Consider the following 17,043-nt stretch of genomic DNA (forward strand, 5'->3'; position numbering starts at 1 on the left):
AGACCGCTTAGACCAGTTCCTCTGCACAAGGAAACCCCTGGGCTGAGTGACTATGGAGAAATGGCAGTGCTGGGATTGCTGGGTCTGCTTCTCTCTCAATGTGACCCCAGATCAGCCCCTTAGCCTGTGTGTGTAAAGGTTTACTAGGAGGGGCAGTGTCCCTTGGTAGATAGGTATGCACAATGTAGAACCATATTCTGAATCACTAGCTCACCTTTTAATCTTTCTGGGCCTCAGTTTCCTCATCTCGTCTGTAAAATAGGGATAATAATGCATCTACCTTAAAGGGCTGTGGTAAGCACTAAGTAAAACTGTGACAGCAAGTCAGTGCTAGCCATCATTAGCTGTAAAATAGAGATGATGTTTCCTGACTCCAGTGTCTCAGGTCTAGAATTAAGCACTGTAAAATGAAAGCACTGCTACAGGTGTCACAGGCCACCTAGGAAATGAAGCATTGTGTTGTTACCTCAAACTGAACAAAAAATAAAATGGCAGAAAGGACACTTGTCCTAGGCCCATCGTCAGCTAAAATATGAGGTAGAATCAATGACCATCTAGTCAGATTGGATAATAAGTAATTTTTGAAAAGCCCTAAAATTATCATGACTATTTGAAATATGGATTTACACCACCCACCAGGAACCCTCCCTTTCCCTGAGTGTACATTGTGCTTGAGATATTAATTTATGGCCTATCAGGCATCATAAGCAAAAGGACATTTAAATACCAGTCTATTTCATCTTTAGCTCATCCTTTTAATAATTTCTATTCCTTGTGCATGATTGAAATGTACACAATATATTAGTAAACAACAAAACACAACATAACAGAAGGCACAAGCTCAATATTTTTACTGACAAGGAAGTGCAATCAAATCGGTTTGGAGATCACTTGGCTGGAGGGGAGACAGGGATGACCAGGGGGTTGAGAACAGGCCACATCCTCCCCTGGTTCCTTCGTTGTGCTTACCTGGCACTTCGTTCTGAGTCTGTGTCTTGACACATTCCTCAGGGAACTCTTAGCTTCTTGTGGGAGGGAATTGTCTCTCCTGCGGCTCTTCCCGTAGCAAAGTGTCTGACACAGGCCTGTGGACAAGGAACGTTTCTAGGCCAAGGAGCCTTAGCTCAGGGGGTGCAAGGAGAGGGAGCTGCCCCTCATGACCGTTAAGAGTGGAGGAGCAGAATTTCCCAATGCCCAGGGAGGAGTGAAAGGTGTTGGGCCTGACATCCTTGACCTTGAACCCAGCTTTATTCTCCTCCCACATCTTCTCCTTGAAGGTCATTTTCAGGTCGGAATCAACTTGATGGCAAGGGGTTTGGTTTTTTTTTTGTTTTGGTGGGAGCCTGTGGTGCAGTGGTTAAGCGTTTGGCTGCTAAGCAAAAGGTCTGGCAGTTTGAATCCACCCCCTGCTCCTTGGAAACCCTATGGGGCAGTTCTACTCTGTCCGATAGGGTCTGATGGGTCATAATCGACCCAACAGCAACGGGTTTTATTTATTTATTTACTTATTTTGGTTAGTCCTCCCTGAGATCTGGGGCAATTAACTTTCCTCTCCGGTTCTCAGGGTCTCCATACGTGGAATGAGAGAAAGACTAGCTCTGGCATGCCGGGGACTCAGGAGCAAAGCAGCTGCTGCCGGCAGCTCGCTTTAGCCACATTTCTGGCACAGAGCAAACGCGCAGTCTCAAGGGGTTGATCTGATTTGTTTTGATTTGATTTTCCTTCCAGTCAGCATTTTTGATGGATCCCATCTGCGGGGCTGTCCCAGGGCTCAGGAAATGAGATGACCAGCGGGGGTGAGGAAGGAAGTGCGAGGGGGGTAGGAGCGATTGGGTAACCAGGCGGCGCGCAAACAAGGCGAGGTCAAAGAGTGTGCTCAGCCGGAGCCCCGACCAGATATAAAGAGGCGCGGGCGCGCAGGGGAGGCAGCACAGAAGCGGGGTCCATCTGTGCTCGCTGCTCAGCGTCGAAGACCCAGGAGGATGAGGCTCACCGTCAGCGCCCTGCTGGCCTGCGGGATCCTGGGTGAGTTGGGCAAAGGCCCGCAGACTTGCTGGCCCTTGGGCGCCCCTTGCTCATCCGCAGCTTGCGGGGCGCCCCTGTACCGGATCAGTGCTCTGCGTTGTGGCTGGAAGCCGGGTGCTTTTCATTCGTCCCTCGCCGCCACACCTCCACTCAGTCTTCTTTATCCGCACCTCGCAATACTGCTCTGAACTGCTGTACCCGTGAGCGCCGTTGTGAGCTCCACCTTGAGTCTCTTTACACCTTTTCACTGCTCTCTCCTCCTCCTCCTCCTCATTCTTGCCTCCTCCTCATCCTCCTCCATGTCCAATAAATCTTGCAGCGGTACAATGCAACAAATGAGAACAATTCTAATCACAGTTTATCAAATCCCTTCCAGCTGCCTCCGCAGTAAAGTCCACAGTCCTTAGCTTGGCATTCAAAGCCTCACTGATCTGACTCTACCTCCCGTGGCAGTCTGATCTCCCGTGGGTGCCCTTGGCACAGATGATGCCTCACTGAGGAAACAAGTGCAGCCAGGTGGTTCAGAGCATGGGATTTGAAGTCAGACTTCTTGGGTCCAAATCCTGAATCCACCACTTGCTGTGTCCCACAGGGTTGGGGCTTCTTTGTTCCTCCAGCCCCCACGAGTGAGAGGGATAATAATAGCACTCACCTGGGGTGGGGGTGGGGGTGGGTCAGGTGCGGGGTCAATGAGATCCTGGATGCCAGGCACTAGGGGAGTGTGCTGCACACACGTGCTGTGGGACTGGCACTGGAAGGCCTCTCCCGCCACCACCGCCTCCTGACATGGTCTCGTTCCCTTTTTCCTCTAACTTCTCCCTGCCACCGGGTGCATTTTTCACACGTTTGGAGCCTTCTGTGTTTAGTGATTTGCCTGATGAACTGTAAACTCCTTGAGAGATGGCCCCGCTTATTTGCCTTTGACCCCCTCAAGGTACCTCACAGGGCTGCTCAAAGGAAGTGCGTGACCAAGAGACAAATTCCTGCTGATGGACCTGGGAGGGGTGGTGTTTCTGAGGGTCTGCCACTGATTCAGGATGCCTCCTCTGATTTTCCATGGGACGAGGCCGGGTAAAGGGGGTTGGGGCAGTCAGTCCCCTGTGGGTCCCTCTTGTTCGCTCCTGGAGAACTCTTGGTCTCCCCCTTGCCCGCTTTGTGCTTTGTGGCTTTTTATCAGATTCCCTGAGTCAGCCCTGCTGTGAATGGGTTGCCTCACAGAGAGTGGAGATGACAGAGGGCTATGGGGACAGCACCAGTGCTCATGTGATAGGGAATAAATACATCTGCAACCACATGGATTTTAATAGCTATAGACATGGCTGGCTTTAGCCTTTTCTCTAAAGGGCAGCCAAAATGACTGGTGAAAACTGAGGGAGAGGTGGGTGGAAACGGAGAGAAGACCTTTGAGTATAGGAGTTGCTACTTATTCCTGGAACAGAAGATGACAGAGGATGGTCATAGGCAAATTCATGATCTTTCCAATCATTTATCCCCAACTAGGAGCCCTGGTGGCAGAGTGATTAAGAGCTCAGCAGCTAACCAAAAGGTCAGCTGTTTGAATCCACCAACTGCTCCTTGGAAACCCTATGGGGCATTTCTACTCTGTCCTATAGGGTTGCTATAAATCAGAATCTACTTGATGGTAACAGGTTTACTGACCAGGGATCCCTGGTGACACAGTGGTTAAAGTGCTCAGCTGCTAACCAAAGGGTTGGACGTTCGAACCCACCAGCCTCTCTGTGGGAGAAATTCCATAAAGAGTTACAGCATTAGAAACCCTATGGGGCAGTTCTACTCTGTTCTGTAGGGTTGCTGTGAGTCAGAATTGACCCAATGGCAATGGGTTTTACTGACCAGGGAAGAAAGTAACTTGGAATGTTATCTTCTTTTGTCCCTTGAGGATATCCTAGTGAACAAAGCAGCAGACCTCAAGTCTGGAGACCTGGTTTCTAGGCCTGGCTTGGCCACTAACAATCTGGGTGACCTTGGGTAAAGCATCAACTTCCCTGACCCCAGTTCCTACCCTGCTGGCTTCCTACCATTGTGGGATAGAGCCAATGAGTTGAGGCGCTGGAAATGCTGCATGCACGCCGAGGCTTACGTTCCATGACAGGCCAGGGGTATGATGGTGATGGGAGGAGGCAAGGAGAATCCAGAGGACCAGATTGTTGTCTGCAATTGAGAGCTGATGGTCAAGCCAGCATCCCTCCGGTCATCACAGGGTGGTCAGCTGGAAACTAGGAGGCCAATAGGGTGCCTTCCTCATGGGCCAGCCTGGGAATGCAGTGGAACTTGTGCCCTGCAGTGTTTGTGTATTGGGAGTGGGAGGAGGATGGGACAGAGGGGATGTGGCATCCTGGCAGGACCCTTCAGAGGGTGGTGCTGTCTTTCCCACCGGCACGGGGCATGGGTCCCTTATACCTCTGGCTTCTCTCTCCTAGGGCTGTGTCTGGCTTCCTCTGACAAAACTGTGAGATGGTGCACCACGTCAAAACTGGAGCATGACAAATGCAATGATATGAGAAATGTGCTTCCAGTCTTGTGTGTGAAGACAAATTCCTACTATGATTGCATCCAGGCCATTGTAGTAAGTAACTGCTGCCTAAAGGAAAGTGGAAGAAAATCCATAGTTTCTCTTTCTTCTTCACCTATCATTTTGGAACAATTCATTGCTCACTGGTAGGGGACTGATGTGTGGGGCTGTCAAACTCAATGCTAATAAAATCACTTCAAAAATAGAAATAGGAGAGATCTTTAATAAGTCTTACAGCAAAAGTCGACATAGTCTATGAGTTGAAATCGACTTGATGGCACTGGGTAATGAGTATGTTCTCCAAATTGAGGGGGAGAAAGCCCGAGCATATCTGCTATCAAAGTTATCATATAACATTACTTTGGAAGTTCTTGATACATCTTAGGAAAGTAGGATGGCGCAGGGAAGAAGAAGACCAAAGTGTCTAGTTGCAGGTGATGGCTAAGCCCTTTGTTTTCTAGGTTAATCAAAATACAATTCACTCACCCAACGTATCTGAACATGTGTCAGACTGTGCTAGGCAATGGGTCTGCAGTGGTGAATTTAAACATGCATGGTCCTTACACTCAAAGAGCATACAGTCTAGTCAAGAGAGAAGAAAAACACGCAAACATCTAATTTTAAATTGTGTGATGTACAATGAAGGGAAACAGTGGGGTGCTCTGACAGAGACTCACAGAGGGAACCTTTCTTGCCTAGATGGTCAGGGATAGGCTCTCTGAGAGGGCAGCAATTATGCTGAGACCAAGGCATGAGCATGGTTAGGCTCTGCAAAGAGCTACAGGGTAGAGTACTCCAGGCAGTAACCAACACCAAATGCAAGGGGACTGAGGCCAGGGAGAAACAAACTTATTTGTGGGGCTAGAGGCAAGCCAGGGCTATGGGAGCAAAATGAGCAAGAGACTGGCAGGAGGTAAGATGGGGAAGTAAACACAGCCAGATGGAACCGGTTTTACCTCAAGGAATCAATGCTTTGGTATAAAGAACTGGTCTGGAATGTTGTGTGTGTATGTTTTAATTGGACATCAATGCCTATTACAGCTTAATTATAACCCTTGATTCATTAAACACTTTCAACTTTGGTCCATGTATGCCACTCTCTTAATGTTCAATTTATGTTAGTATAAAATAATATTATCCATGAACTTACTGCCAAAACTTGATCATTGTCAATAGCTTACATCCAGGAATACTATGTGGCAGCATTGCATTCTACGTGAATGGCACCCCTTGGGGTAGTGTAACCCGTTAGTGATTCCAACTCACAGTGACCCTGTAGGACAGAGTAGAACTGCCCCATAGGGTTTCCAAGGCTGTAATCTTTACAGAAGCAGACTGCCACATCTTTCTCCCGCGGAGTGGCTGGTGGGTTCTAACCACCAACCTATTGGTTGTCAGCTGAGCATTTTAACCACTGTGCCACCGGGGCTCCTCTCCAAGACATGTATAATCAAACCCAAACCAAACTCACTGCTGTTGAGTCGGTTCCACTCATAGCGACCCTATAGGACAGAGTAGAGCTGTCCCACAGGGTATCCAAGGAGTGGCTGGTGGATTCAAACTGCTGACTTCTTGGTTAGCAGCCGAGCTTTTAACCACTGCACCACCACGCCTCCTAGGTATGCCTAAATGATTGTATAGTTAAAAAAAATTTTTTTATAAATGTGGCATATTACTATGTGTAGTCTTCTGAGACACGATTTTTCTCCTTGGTGTTATGCCACTAAGATTCACCCATATAACTGAATATAGCTATCATTCATTGGTGGTGCAATGGTTAGGAGCTCAGCAGCTAACCAAAAGGTTAGCAGTTCAAATCCACCAGACCCTCCTTGGAAACCCTACAGGGCAGTTCTACTCTGTCCTTTAGGGTGGCTATGAGTTGGAATCGACTTGATGGCAATGGGTTTTTTGGTGTTATTCATTGGAGCCCTGGTGGCACAGTGATCAAGAGCTCGGCTCCTATAAGGTCACTATGAGTCAGAAGGGACTTGATGGCAAAGGGTTTGGTTTTTTGGTTTTATTGTTCATTACTTCCCACAGCTATACAGTAATCCATTATGTTAATATACCACAATGTATTTATTCATTTTCTGGTCAGTGCCCATTTCGATGGCTTTTAGCTTTTTGCTTTTATAAGTGGGTCTGCATTTAATATTCTTATACAAATCTCCTGGGGCACAAATATTAAGAGATTTTGTTGGGTATATATGTAGAAGCAGACTTGCTGTGCGACAGGGTATGTGAGTATTTGACTTTTAAGACAATGCCAAATTGTTTTTCAAAGTGGTTGCTCCAATTTCCACTCTCATCAGTAGTTTGTGAGAGGTTAATCCATGTCGTTCTATGTGCATTGGGTATTTTGTCATTTTGAAATTGTCCTTTCTATCTCCGGCAGTGCTTTTTGCCTTACACTCTATTATGTCTGATATTGACATACTACACTGGCATTTTTTTTTTTTCCCCTCCTATATCTTTTTCTGTCCCTTTATTTTCAGTCTCTGTGTTTGTATGCTTTAGGTGTGTCTTTTGAAAACAGCATATTGCTGGATTTTATTTATTCAAGCAATCTCATTTATTTCATTTAGTTCCTTAATGTTTATTGTGATAATTCATAAATTTGTATTTGTTTCTACCATATCACTTTATTTCCTAGTCCTGATATTCCCATGTTTCTGGTTTTTTTTTTTTTTTTTTTGCTCCTTTCTTGCCATTTTAAACTGAGTGTACGTGTGTGAATTTGTATTTTTCTCCTTTATTCTGCTTTTCTTCTCCCTATTTGTTTTGGAATTAAACACTGTATATTCTTTAATGGTTTTCCTTAAATATTTACTATATATATTTAGCTTTACAGAGTCTTAAAGTAAAATATTCCTGTCCCCCTTTCCAAACAATAAAAGGGCTTTGGAATACAATATCTCAGACCTCCCCCTTCCCTGTTTAGAAATTATTATCATCCAGTATTTTATTTCTATCTTTTCTTATCCCCACAATGTAGCTACCTTATACATATCTTTATATATATGTAGACGTGTGTGTTGAGAGAGAGAGGAAAAGAGAAAGAGAATGAACTTTTGTTTGATTTTCTGACATATTTGTAGCTTTCTCTGTTCACCATTCCTTTCTATATCTCAAATTATCCTTCTGGGATAATTTTTCTCCCGAAATACATTCTTTAGTTGACCCTTTAGAGTCAATCTCTTGGTGTTAAACTCCCCCAGTTGTATTTTTTCCTTTGTAACTGCATTTTCTTCCCCTTATTCTTGAATGGGTGGCATAAACATTAAGCGCTTGACTATTAACTGAAAGGTTGGTGGTTTGAACCCACCCAGAGGTGCCAGGGAAGAAAGTCCTGATGATCTGCTTTAGAAAGATCACAGTCATGAAAACTTTATGAAGTGCAGTTCTACTCTGCAACACATGGGGACACCATGAGTTGGAAACAACTTGATGGCAGCTGGGTTGGTTTCCTTTTATTCCTGAATAATATTTTTTACTATATATGCAATTCTGAGTTGAAAGTTATGATCACATGACTTCAAAATATTATTCCACTGTCTTCTGGCTTCCACTGTGGTTGAGAAGCCTGGTGTTTGTCAGTCATTCCTTTTATCTTTTCCTTCTGTCTGGCTGATTTTGCAATCTTATTGCCTTGGTCTAAAATGTTCTACAGATTCACTGTGATCGACCCAGGTGTGGAAATCTTTGTATTTATCCTGCTTAGGATATATTGTTTTCTGGATCTGTGGATTCATGTTTTTCACCAGTTCTGGAAAATTTGCAGCCATTTTTTCTTTAAATACTGTGTCTTCTCCATTGTCTCCATTTTCTTATTCTAGGGTTCTAAAAAAATAGATGTTAGCCTTTTTTAGTCTCTTCTCCATATCTTTTAGCCTGTCTTTCATAATTCCCGTCTCTGCACTCTTTTTGACAGCATTCTGGATAAATTCTTTAGATTTACCCTCCAGTTTACCAATTCTCACATTCTGTCTAATCTGCTGTGTAACACATCCAATGACTTAAAAAATTTATTTTGTTGTTGTTGTTGGGAATATACAGAGGTAAACATAAACCAATTCAACAGTTTCTACATGTATAATTCAGTGACGTTGATTACGTTCTTCAAGTTGTGCAACTATTCTCCTCTTCCTTTTCAGAGTTGTTCTTCCCGCATTAACATACTCACTGCCCCCTAAGATTCCTGTCTAAGCTTTCAAGTTGCTGTTGTCACTTTAATCCCATATAGATAGTTCTTAAAAGAGCATAATGTTCAAGGTGGACTTTTTTTTTACTATTAAGCTACTATTGTTTGGTTTTAAGAAGACTTCAGTGGATATTTTTGGTTTAAGGTTTAAAGATTTTCTTAGGGCAATAGTTTCAGGGGTTCGTCTAGCCTCCATGTGTACAAAAAGTCTGGAATCCATTAGAATTTGAAATTTTGTTCTGCATTTCTCCCCTTTTGATCAGGATTCTTCTATAGAATCTTTGATCAAAATGTTTGGTAATGGTAGCCAGGCACCATCTAGTTCTTCTGGTCTGATAGCAAAGGAGACAGTTTTTCATGGAAGCAATTAGCCTCCTCCTAGCCCCGGTGGCATAGTTGGTTATGCATTCGGCTGCTAGCTGAAAGATCAGTAGTTTGAATCCACCAACCACTCCTTGGAAACCCTATGGGGCTGTTCTACTCTGTCCTATAGGGTTGCTATGAGTCAGAATCGACTCGACGGCAACTTTTTTTTTTTTTTTTGGTATTCTTGACTCTTCTTCCTCTGTTGCTTCGGGTGAATAGAGACCAATTATTGTACCTTGGATAGCTGTTTGCAAGCTTTTAAGGCCCCAGGCACTACACAATGAACTAGGAGGTAGAACAGAAGCACTAAACATGTTATTAGGCCAATTAACTGGGATGTCCCATGAAGTCATGACTCTATACCTCCAAACCAAGGAACCAAATCTCATGAGGCTTTTGATTGTACATAAACAGTGTCAGCAGCTACTCTTTTTTTTTTTTTTATTGGTCTTTTTTGTAGGTATATCTATCACACAACTTTTGCCAATTCCTTTTTACAGGTGTACAACTTATTGATGGCTATGCAACCCTACCCTTAATCAACGTGATTTTTCCATCACTGTTAACCCACCCTTTCCCTCTCCCTCCTGCCTCAGGTAACCACTAATAAACTTTGATCTGTATACTTTTGCCTTTTCTTGTCTTTTTCTACAAGTGAGGTCATACGATATTTGTCTTTTTGTGATTAACTTATTTCAGTCAGCATAATGTCTTCAAGCTCCACGCATATTGTAGCGTACATCAGACTTTGTTTCTTCTACTGGCTGAGTAGTATTCCATTGTATGTATGTACCATATTTTGTTTATCTATTCATCTGTTGATGGGCATTTAGGTTGTTTCCACCTTTTGGCTGTTGTGAATAGTGCTTCAATGAACATTGGTTTACAAGTCTCTGCTTTCAAGTCTTCTGGGGCATCTATTGACTTTTGATTTCAGCAGCTATAATTTTCATTTCCAGAAATTCCATTTTTAAAAGTTTTTCTTTTTATTTCTGATAATTTAGTGTTCTATGCTTATCTCTGAAATTACCGCCTTCATTTCATACATGACACTGAACATTTCATACATAGCTGTTCTCTATTGCGTCTGACAGTTCCAGCCTCCAAAATCCTTGAGGGCCCAGATCTGTTGCTTAGTTGATGCCCACTCGTTGTGACTTACCTTCTTTTGGGTTTGGTTATGTTCATCTAGGAGACTGAGCTTGGTTTTAATCTTCCCCCTCACTACTCATTGAGGTTCCCCTTTGAATTCCTTTTTCTCCAGCCCTGGATCTCATGTTTTAGGCCTTGGCTACTTAGCTTCCTGAGCCCCTCAGGCCTCAGGGTATTCCCGCTTACGCTTATGGTGTCTTGGGCCAGACACCCTAGGCTCTTAACCACTCTCCCTAGCCTCACTGTTATGGGCAAAGCTCTTGTCTGTTTATTTTTATTTTGTGGGGTGTGTGTGTGTGTGTGTGTGTGTGTGTGTGTCTATGTAGAGTCTCTGAAGGTTTCTCCTACCTTTTGTGAGAGCAGCAAAGCCACAAAGATAGTATCCTCTCCAGGATTAGTTGTTATAGAGTGGAAGGGTCCTTCATATCTCCTAGTTGTTCATAATACTGAAAGTAGATGTATCAGTCAATAAAAAAAATTCTGTGTTTTGTCATATTAAAAATATGTTTTAAAGTATCTATATAAAATAAAAAGTGGCTCTCTTTAAGAATTCAGGTAAAGAGAGGACAAATTCTAGACCTAGTGGGAAGGTGGAGCCCTGATGATGCAATGGTTAAGAGCTATGGCTACAAATCAAAAGGTCAGCAGTTCAAATCCACCAGCCATTCCTTGGAAACCCCATGGGACAGTTGTAGTCTGTCCTATAGGGTCGCTATGAGTCAGAATCAACTTGATGGCACTTTTTTTTTTTTTTTGGTTTAGTAGTAAGGCAGCTAAATAGAGTCTCTGACGGTTTCTCCTACCTTTTGTGAGACCAGCAAAGCCACAAAGATAGTATCCTTTCCAGGATTAGTTTTTACAGAGCGGAAGGGTCCTTCATATCTCCTAGTTGTCTATAATACTGAAAGTAGATCTATCAGTCAATAAAAAAAACTATAATATTTAAAAAAAACTATAATATTTCAAGAGACTCATTGACTTAAAGGTGAGGGGGTTCATAGAAGCACAAAATCAAAGTAATATAACCAGCAAGTAACAGTCTAATATAAGAGATAAACCTATATGACCTGAATTCAAATCCCAGATGAACTCAGGCTTTCTAAGAATTATATAAATCTGAGAAACTCTGACATAATGTTTTGTTCTAAGTATTTTCCACAAACCACATACTTCAAAATAATCAGGGTCCAACTCCACATCTATTGAATTAGAATCATGGATGGGGGTGGAGGTGACCTGGGAATCTGTATTTTTAAGAAGTTTCACAGATGTAGAGTTGCCAGATATAGTAAATAAAAATACAGGAATTCCAGGTGAATTTGAATTTCAGATAAACAACAAAAATTGTTTTAGTATTTGTTCCATGCAATATTTGGGACATACATGTACAAAAAAAATTATCCATCGTTTATCTATTTTAGCTTGCAATCCTACCTAGACGAGTCTATACCCACTGAAGCCACGTTAGTCACTAAACTAACAAGATGTCCATCTCCACTGTTGTATCTTCCTGATAGTGCCAATTTTCCAGACTCCTGCTGTTCTATGGTGACATCCTTAATCCTGGCTTCCCATTCTCAATGTTGCCTCATTGTCACAATATGGCTGCTGCAGCTCTAACCATCACCTCTGTGTTCAGGAAGAATTTTAAAACAATGTTGTTGTTTTTTTTTTATCATACATTAAAATAAATTCCAGATAGAATCAATAGTTAAGCATAAAATTATATTATTAAAATACTAGGATGAATAGAATAGATTATCAGATATATGGAGGAATGAAGACAGCAACTGTAAGGCAACAGGATACATCATCACAAGGAATAATTTGAAAAATAAATGAAAATAAAATATTTTAAAAGGTAAAATGAAATAGAAATCAGCAGACTAAAATATATTTACATAAATCATGAGAAAATATTAGTATCTACGCTCTTTAAAGAAATCATTCAGCTTAACAGGAAATGCCTAAGAAAAATAGCATGAACATATTATTCATACAAAGAAACTATAATAACAAGGAAATGTCCTTTTTCATTAATAATTGTAATTGAATTAAAATACTGTAAAATTTTAAAAGGTTTTAAAAATCTAATAAAATAAACCTGTAATTCCACCTTATCAGATAACTACGTTCACTTCTGCATAGCTGATACTGAAGCGTACATACATTTTTATAAGATTTCATTTATTTTACATGATATAAAATTTTCAATTTCTACAAATGTTATTATTAAGTGGCTGTATGATTTTCAAAAACCCTGGACAATCACTAAACTCCAATGGTCTTCATGTTGGACTGCACTTAAAAATAAAGCAAATTTAATATGGTAAAATATGCAGTAAGTACCATTAAGATGTACCCGTTGACTCTATTTTTCCACTGATAGGATACTATCTCAAGAGAACAGTTTATCAGAAATAAATATAAAGTCAACAATGTTCGTTGTTGTTGTTGTGTGTGATCAAGTTGATTCTGACTCATAGTGACCATATATGACGGAGTAAAACTGCCTGAAAGGTTTCCTAGGCTGTAATCTTTACAGGAGCAGATCGCCAGGTCTTTTCTCCTGTGGAGCCCCTGATGAGTTCAAACTGCCAACCTGCTGGTTAGCAACCATTGTGCCACTAGGGCTCCTTAGAGATGGTCATTAGAGTGATGTAAATTGTAGCAAAACAATTAGAACCAACCATAATGGTTTAAAATTTCTGGAATATTATGGGCATTTATATACGTATATTTATCCATAGTATAATGGGTATAAACCAAACTCATTGCTGTCGAGTGGATTGCGACTCATAGAGACCCTATAAGACTGAGTAGAACTGCCCCATAGGGTTTCCAAGGAGTGGCTGGGGGATTCAAACTGCTGACCTTTTGGTTAGCAGCTGAGCTCTTAACCACTGTGCCACCAGTGCTCCATAATGGGTATAGATAGGCATAAAATAATGAAAATTATAGAGCTACTTAAAATAACAGTAACATTTGTAGAAATGGACAATTTTATGTCATGTACAATAAATGAAGTCTTATAAAAATTTATGTACACTTCAGTACCAGCTATGCAAAAATGAACATGATTATCTGGATAGATAGGATTATAAGCTTAGTTTATAAACCTTTAAAAATGTTACAATATTTTCATTTCAATTTAAAACATCAAAAAGAGAAAAAAATAGGAAGGAAAAACAAGAAATACAGTTCTCAAAGATAACAAAATTATTTTAAATATAAATAAATAAAAAGAGCACAAACAGGGAAATTATTTATTTGTTCGGGATTACCAGGGTAAAGAGAAAGTAATCCAACCCTTGTCTATGCAGGAGGAATAGGAACATGGTGGCCAAGTGTCCTCTTGAGGGAGGCGGGGTCAGCTGAAGTAGGCAGTGTCATGTGTGGGCTGGCCAATTTGAGGGTTCTTTTGGTCCCAGTCCCACGAAGCCCTGCCAGTCATCCCCATTTGCCTGGGTTTAGGTGACCCTTTGTGCTTGGCTGCTTATCTAAAGGTTTAAACCTATTCAGCAGCACTGTGGAAGAAAGACCTGGTGACCTGCTTTCGTAAAGATTACAGCCAAGAAAACTCTATGGAGCAGCTTTACTCTGTGACACATGGGGTTGCCATGAGTCAGAAGTGACTCAATAGCAACGAGTTTAACTTTTTGGTTTGGTCCTTGGAAGCAAAGGTTTCATTGTAGTCTGGTCTGTCCTCTTTCAGGAGAAGCGAGCAGATGCTGTGACTCTTGATGCAGGTTGGGTGTATGAGGCAGGCCTGGCCCCCCACAACCTGAAGCCTGTCGTGGCAGAGTTCCATGACTCAAAGAGTAAGTTCTCCCTGGGAAACTAAAAGGGAGATTTTTCTGTGTGGTAGACACTGAGTCTTGTCCCTTTCTGACAGGTAATGGAGATTCAGTGCATGCCTCTCAGTGGAGATTGTGGGGAATGAGGGGCCCTGCTGGCTGCCATATGCATAAATCAAGGGCTCTGTTGCACCAGGGCGGGTTGAGGGATGGTGCTCCTGACACTGACACCCTGGGCCTGGAAATGTGCTCACTGGAGAAACAGCATGCCATGTGCAGCCTGACACAAAGGCCACCAGGGTTTAGTGATGTATCTGGGGTTTTGAAGCCTCCAGAACCATTGGTACCACACACACACAGAGGAGAGACCACCCAGGAGTATGCACTAGGAACTCCAATAGTCTTGCAACTCTTCTGAGACCAGTGCAACCCTTCCTGGACCTGTGTCAGAAGATAGAAAACAATTGCAGGGAGTCAGGGAATGTGGGTATTGCCACATCCCCAGTTTCTTGGTGGGCTTGGATTGGTAAGTGTAGGCTGAGACACTACAGGCCCAGGGTAGGTACATGTGCATGTGGCCTTCTGGCCTGTGCGCTTGCCTGGAAGGTTATTACAAATGTTCCCTTTGTGGCCTACGAAGGTTTTTCTGATTCCTCCCTCCTTACCATCCACCCCAATATAAGTATGGCTTCTGGGTTCCCTTTCTCGGCTCAGGAGTCCAGTAGTGATGATCAATGTTTCTCCATGGCCCAGGCTGAGGGTCTTTCATTTACTCTGTCACTTTGCAGATCCACAAACTGGGTATTATGCGGTGGCCGTGGTGGTGAAGGATAGCGGCTTCCAGTTGAAGGATCTCCGAGGCAAGAGGTCCTGTCACACAGGCCTAGCCAGATCCGCTGGGTGGAATGTCCCCATTGGCAGGCTTCTCTGTGACTTGCCGGAGCCACGTGTGCCAATTGAGAATGGTAAGCTGGCAGGAGTTGCCGACACAGGTGACATTGGGGCGACACAGTCACTATCAGGTGAACATGTGTGATGAACTCTGGAGGGGGAGTGTGGGGAGAGGGGCGTTAAGCAGTTTTAAGCAGGCAGGGTCGCTGCAGCAGCAGCCCTTGGGAGGTAGCAGCTAAGTCTTTTCTTCTCTGAGCTCTCAACACCCTGGCAGAGGCAGTTGTGCAGGAGTGGGAGGAAAAGGCATCAGGGTTCCACAGAGGGTTTCAGTCTGGGCTGCGGTTGCTGGGCCCTGTTGTCTATTTCCCTGGAGTTCTTTCCTGCCTGTAGCTGATGCGTGTCACATTCTGCTGCAAGTTTCTCTGGTGGCCGCGCTCTTGGCCTGCACCCCTCCAGGCCTGTTCTCCCACCTCCCGGGCGTGGCTCCCAGAGACGACTTCTCTCTTACAGGGCAGGGTGGTGGGTGGGCTGACAGCCAACTGAGACAGGCCTCGGTGGGTAAAAGCACAGGACTGTTTCTTGGGGAGGAGAGGGAGAAAGGACTAACTTGTTCCTATTTCAGAACCCTTGATCTTGATGAGTTAACACAAGTAAAGCATAGCTGGGACTGAGTTTCCTGGTTTTGTTTTGGTCACGCTGTGTCCCCTAATGAGCCCAGGCTGGGAGATGGAATTGGCTGTGGCAAGGCTGGCTCATACCCTGATGTCCATCTCTCTGTGTTGAGTAGCAGTGGCCAACTTCTTCTCCGGCAGCTGTGTCCCCTGTGCGGATCGAAATAAGTTCCCCAACCTGTGTCAACTGTGTGCGGGGCCAGACAAGTGTGCCTGCAACTCCCATGAACGTTTTTTCGGCTACTCAGGCGCCTTCAAGTGAGTGAGACTGTCTGCTGTTCCATGGTGGCCAGACTGCCACATGGCCTCAGGCTGAGAGACCTCCCTGGCCCAAACCAAAGTCCGGTCTGCCGACAGGGGTGTTAAAGAAACGTAATCCATTTGCAGGGAGTCAGTGGTACAGCTTGGGAATCCTGCGACCAGGCCAGCGTTTGTTCTATTTCATCCTACCCCAAGGCATGCTAGGCTTGCACCCATGCCCACAGCAAGCCCCTCTCTCTCTGCCCAGAGCCCCAGAGCCTGGAAGGACAGGCGTGTCCCTAGTGTCCGGGCCCATTCTTCATTGACCCTCTCTCCGTCTCTACTGCAGCAGTGCCCCGTGCTCCATGCTCTGGCCTCTCCCCAGCCTCCCCTCACTGTCCCTATGCAGACAGCTCGCTTAGCTGATTTCTTGCTCCCTCTTTTTCTGTTAGTTATATCCTAAAGTTTATAGACTAGAAGCCAGCCAAGGGCACATTTCTACCCTCAGGGGATGCTATGCCTTTATCCTCCATTTCAGAAGCTTAAATCTTTTCTGTATTAAAATATCTTCAATTGCTGTTTGCTGTTTGGGAACACAAGATGAGGAACCTCCAGCTCTTGGGAGCTCATCTCCCCTCCTCACTAGCATCCTGGATGTCAATACTCCCATGTGCTGGCCTCACCATGTGAATAAGGGGGCTGCACAGAGGCCTCCCCCAGGCTCTGCCTAGAAAGAGCAGCCTTTGCCCCAGGGCTGGAATGTACGATCAGAGCCTCCTGCCCTGCAGGACAGGAGCCCTCCTAGTGTGTTTCTTTCCCACAGGTGTCTGCAGGAGGGTGTTGGAGATGTGGCCTTTGTCAAGTATGAGACCATACTTGGTAAGTGATGGGAACAGAATCCCGCAGGTCCCATCTGTACAGCAGGCATTCTTTTTTTTGTGCCCCCCTTTTTCATGCTCAGTAGTCAGATATGAACATATAGTCCCCTTCCTTTGTCATCACTTGGGTTTCTTTCTGGCGCAGAGGTGGGCACCTGTGGGCTCTCCCACCTGAATTCCTGGGCCTCTTTCCGTGGTTCGACCTCCTCAACAAGTGGCTGCACCACTGCACTGGGCATCAGAGCCTTCCTTGCTGTTAACCTCTTTACTTTAAACTGGCTGTGGG

At 43.9% G+C, this 17,043-nt stretch overlaps 1 protein-coding gene across 1 annotated transcript in view; it reads left to right on the forward strand.

Moving 5' to 3' along the window:
• Positions 1-1,899: 1,899 nt before the first annotated feature.
• LOC101340471 (serotransferrin) overlaps positions 1,900-17,043 on the forward strand; it is a 32,598-nt gene continuing 17,454 nt past the window's right edge. Inside the window, exons 1-6 of the mRNA XM_023735973.1 lie at positions 1,900-2,025; positions 4,467-4,612; positions 13,996-14,101; positions 14,866-15,042; positions 15,756-15,897; positions 16,703-16,758. Of these exons, the coding sequence (XP_023591741.1) occupies positions 1,983-2,025; positions 4,467-4,612; positions 13,996-14,101; positions 14,866-15,042; positions 15,756-15,897; positions 16,703-16,758 (670 nt within the window). The 5' untranslated portion in view covers positions 1,900-1,982. The remainder of the gene's footprint in view (positions 2,026-4,466; positions 4,613-13,995; positions 14,102-14,865; positions 15,043-15,755; positions 15,898-16,702; positions 16,759-17,043) is intronic.

This window comes from Trichechus manatus, unplaced genomic scaffold, assembly GCF_000243295.1.
Source record: "Trichechus manatus latirostris isolate Lorelei unplaced genomic scaffold, TriManLat1.0 scaffold00084, whole genome shotgun sequence".
Classification (NCBI taxonomy): Eukaryota; Metazoa; Chordata; class Mammalia; order Sirenia; family Trichechidae; genus Trichechus; species Trichechus manatus.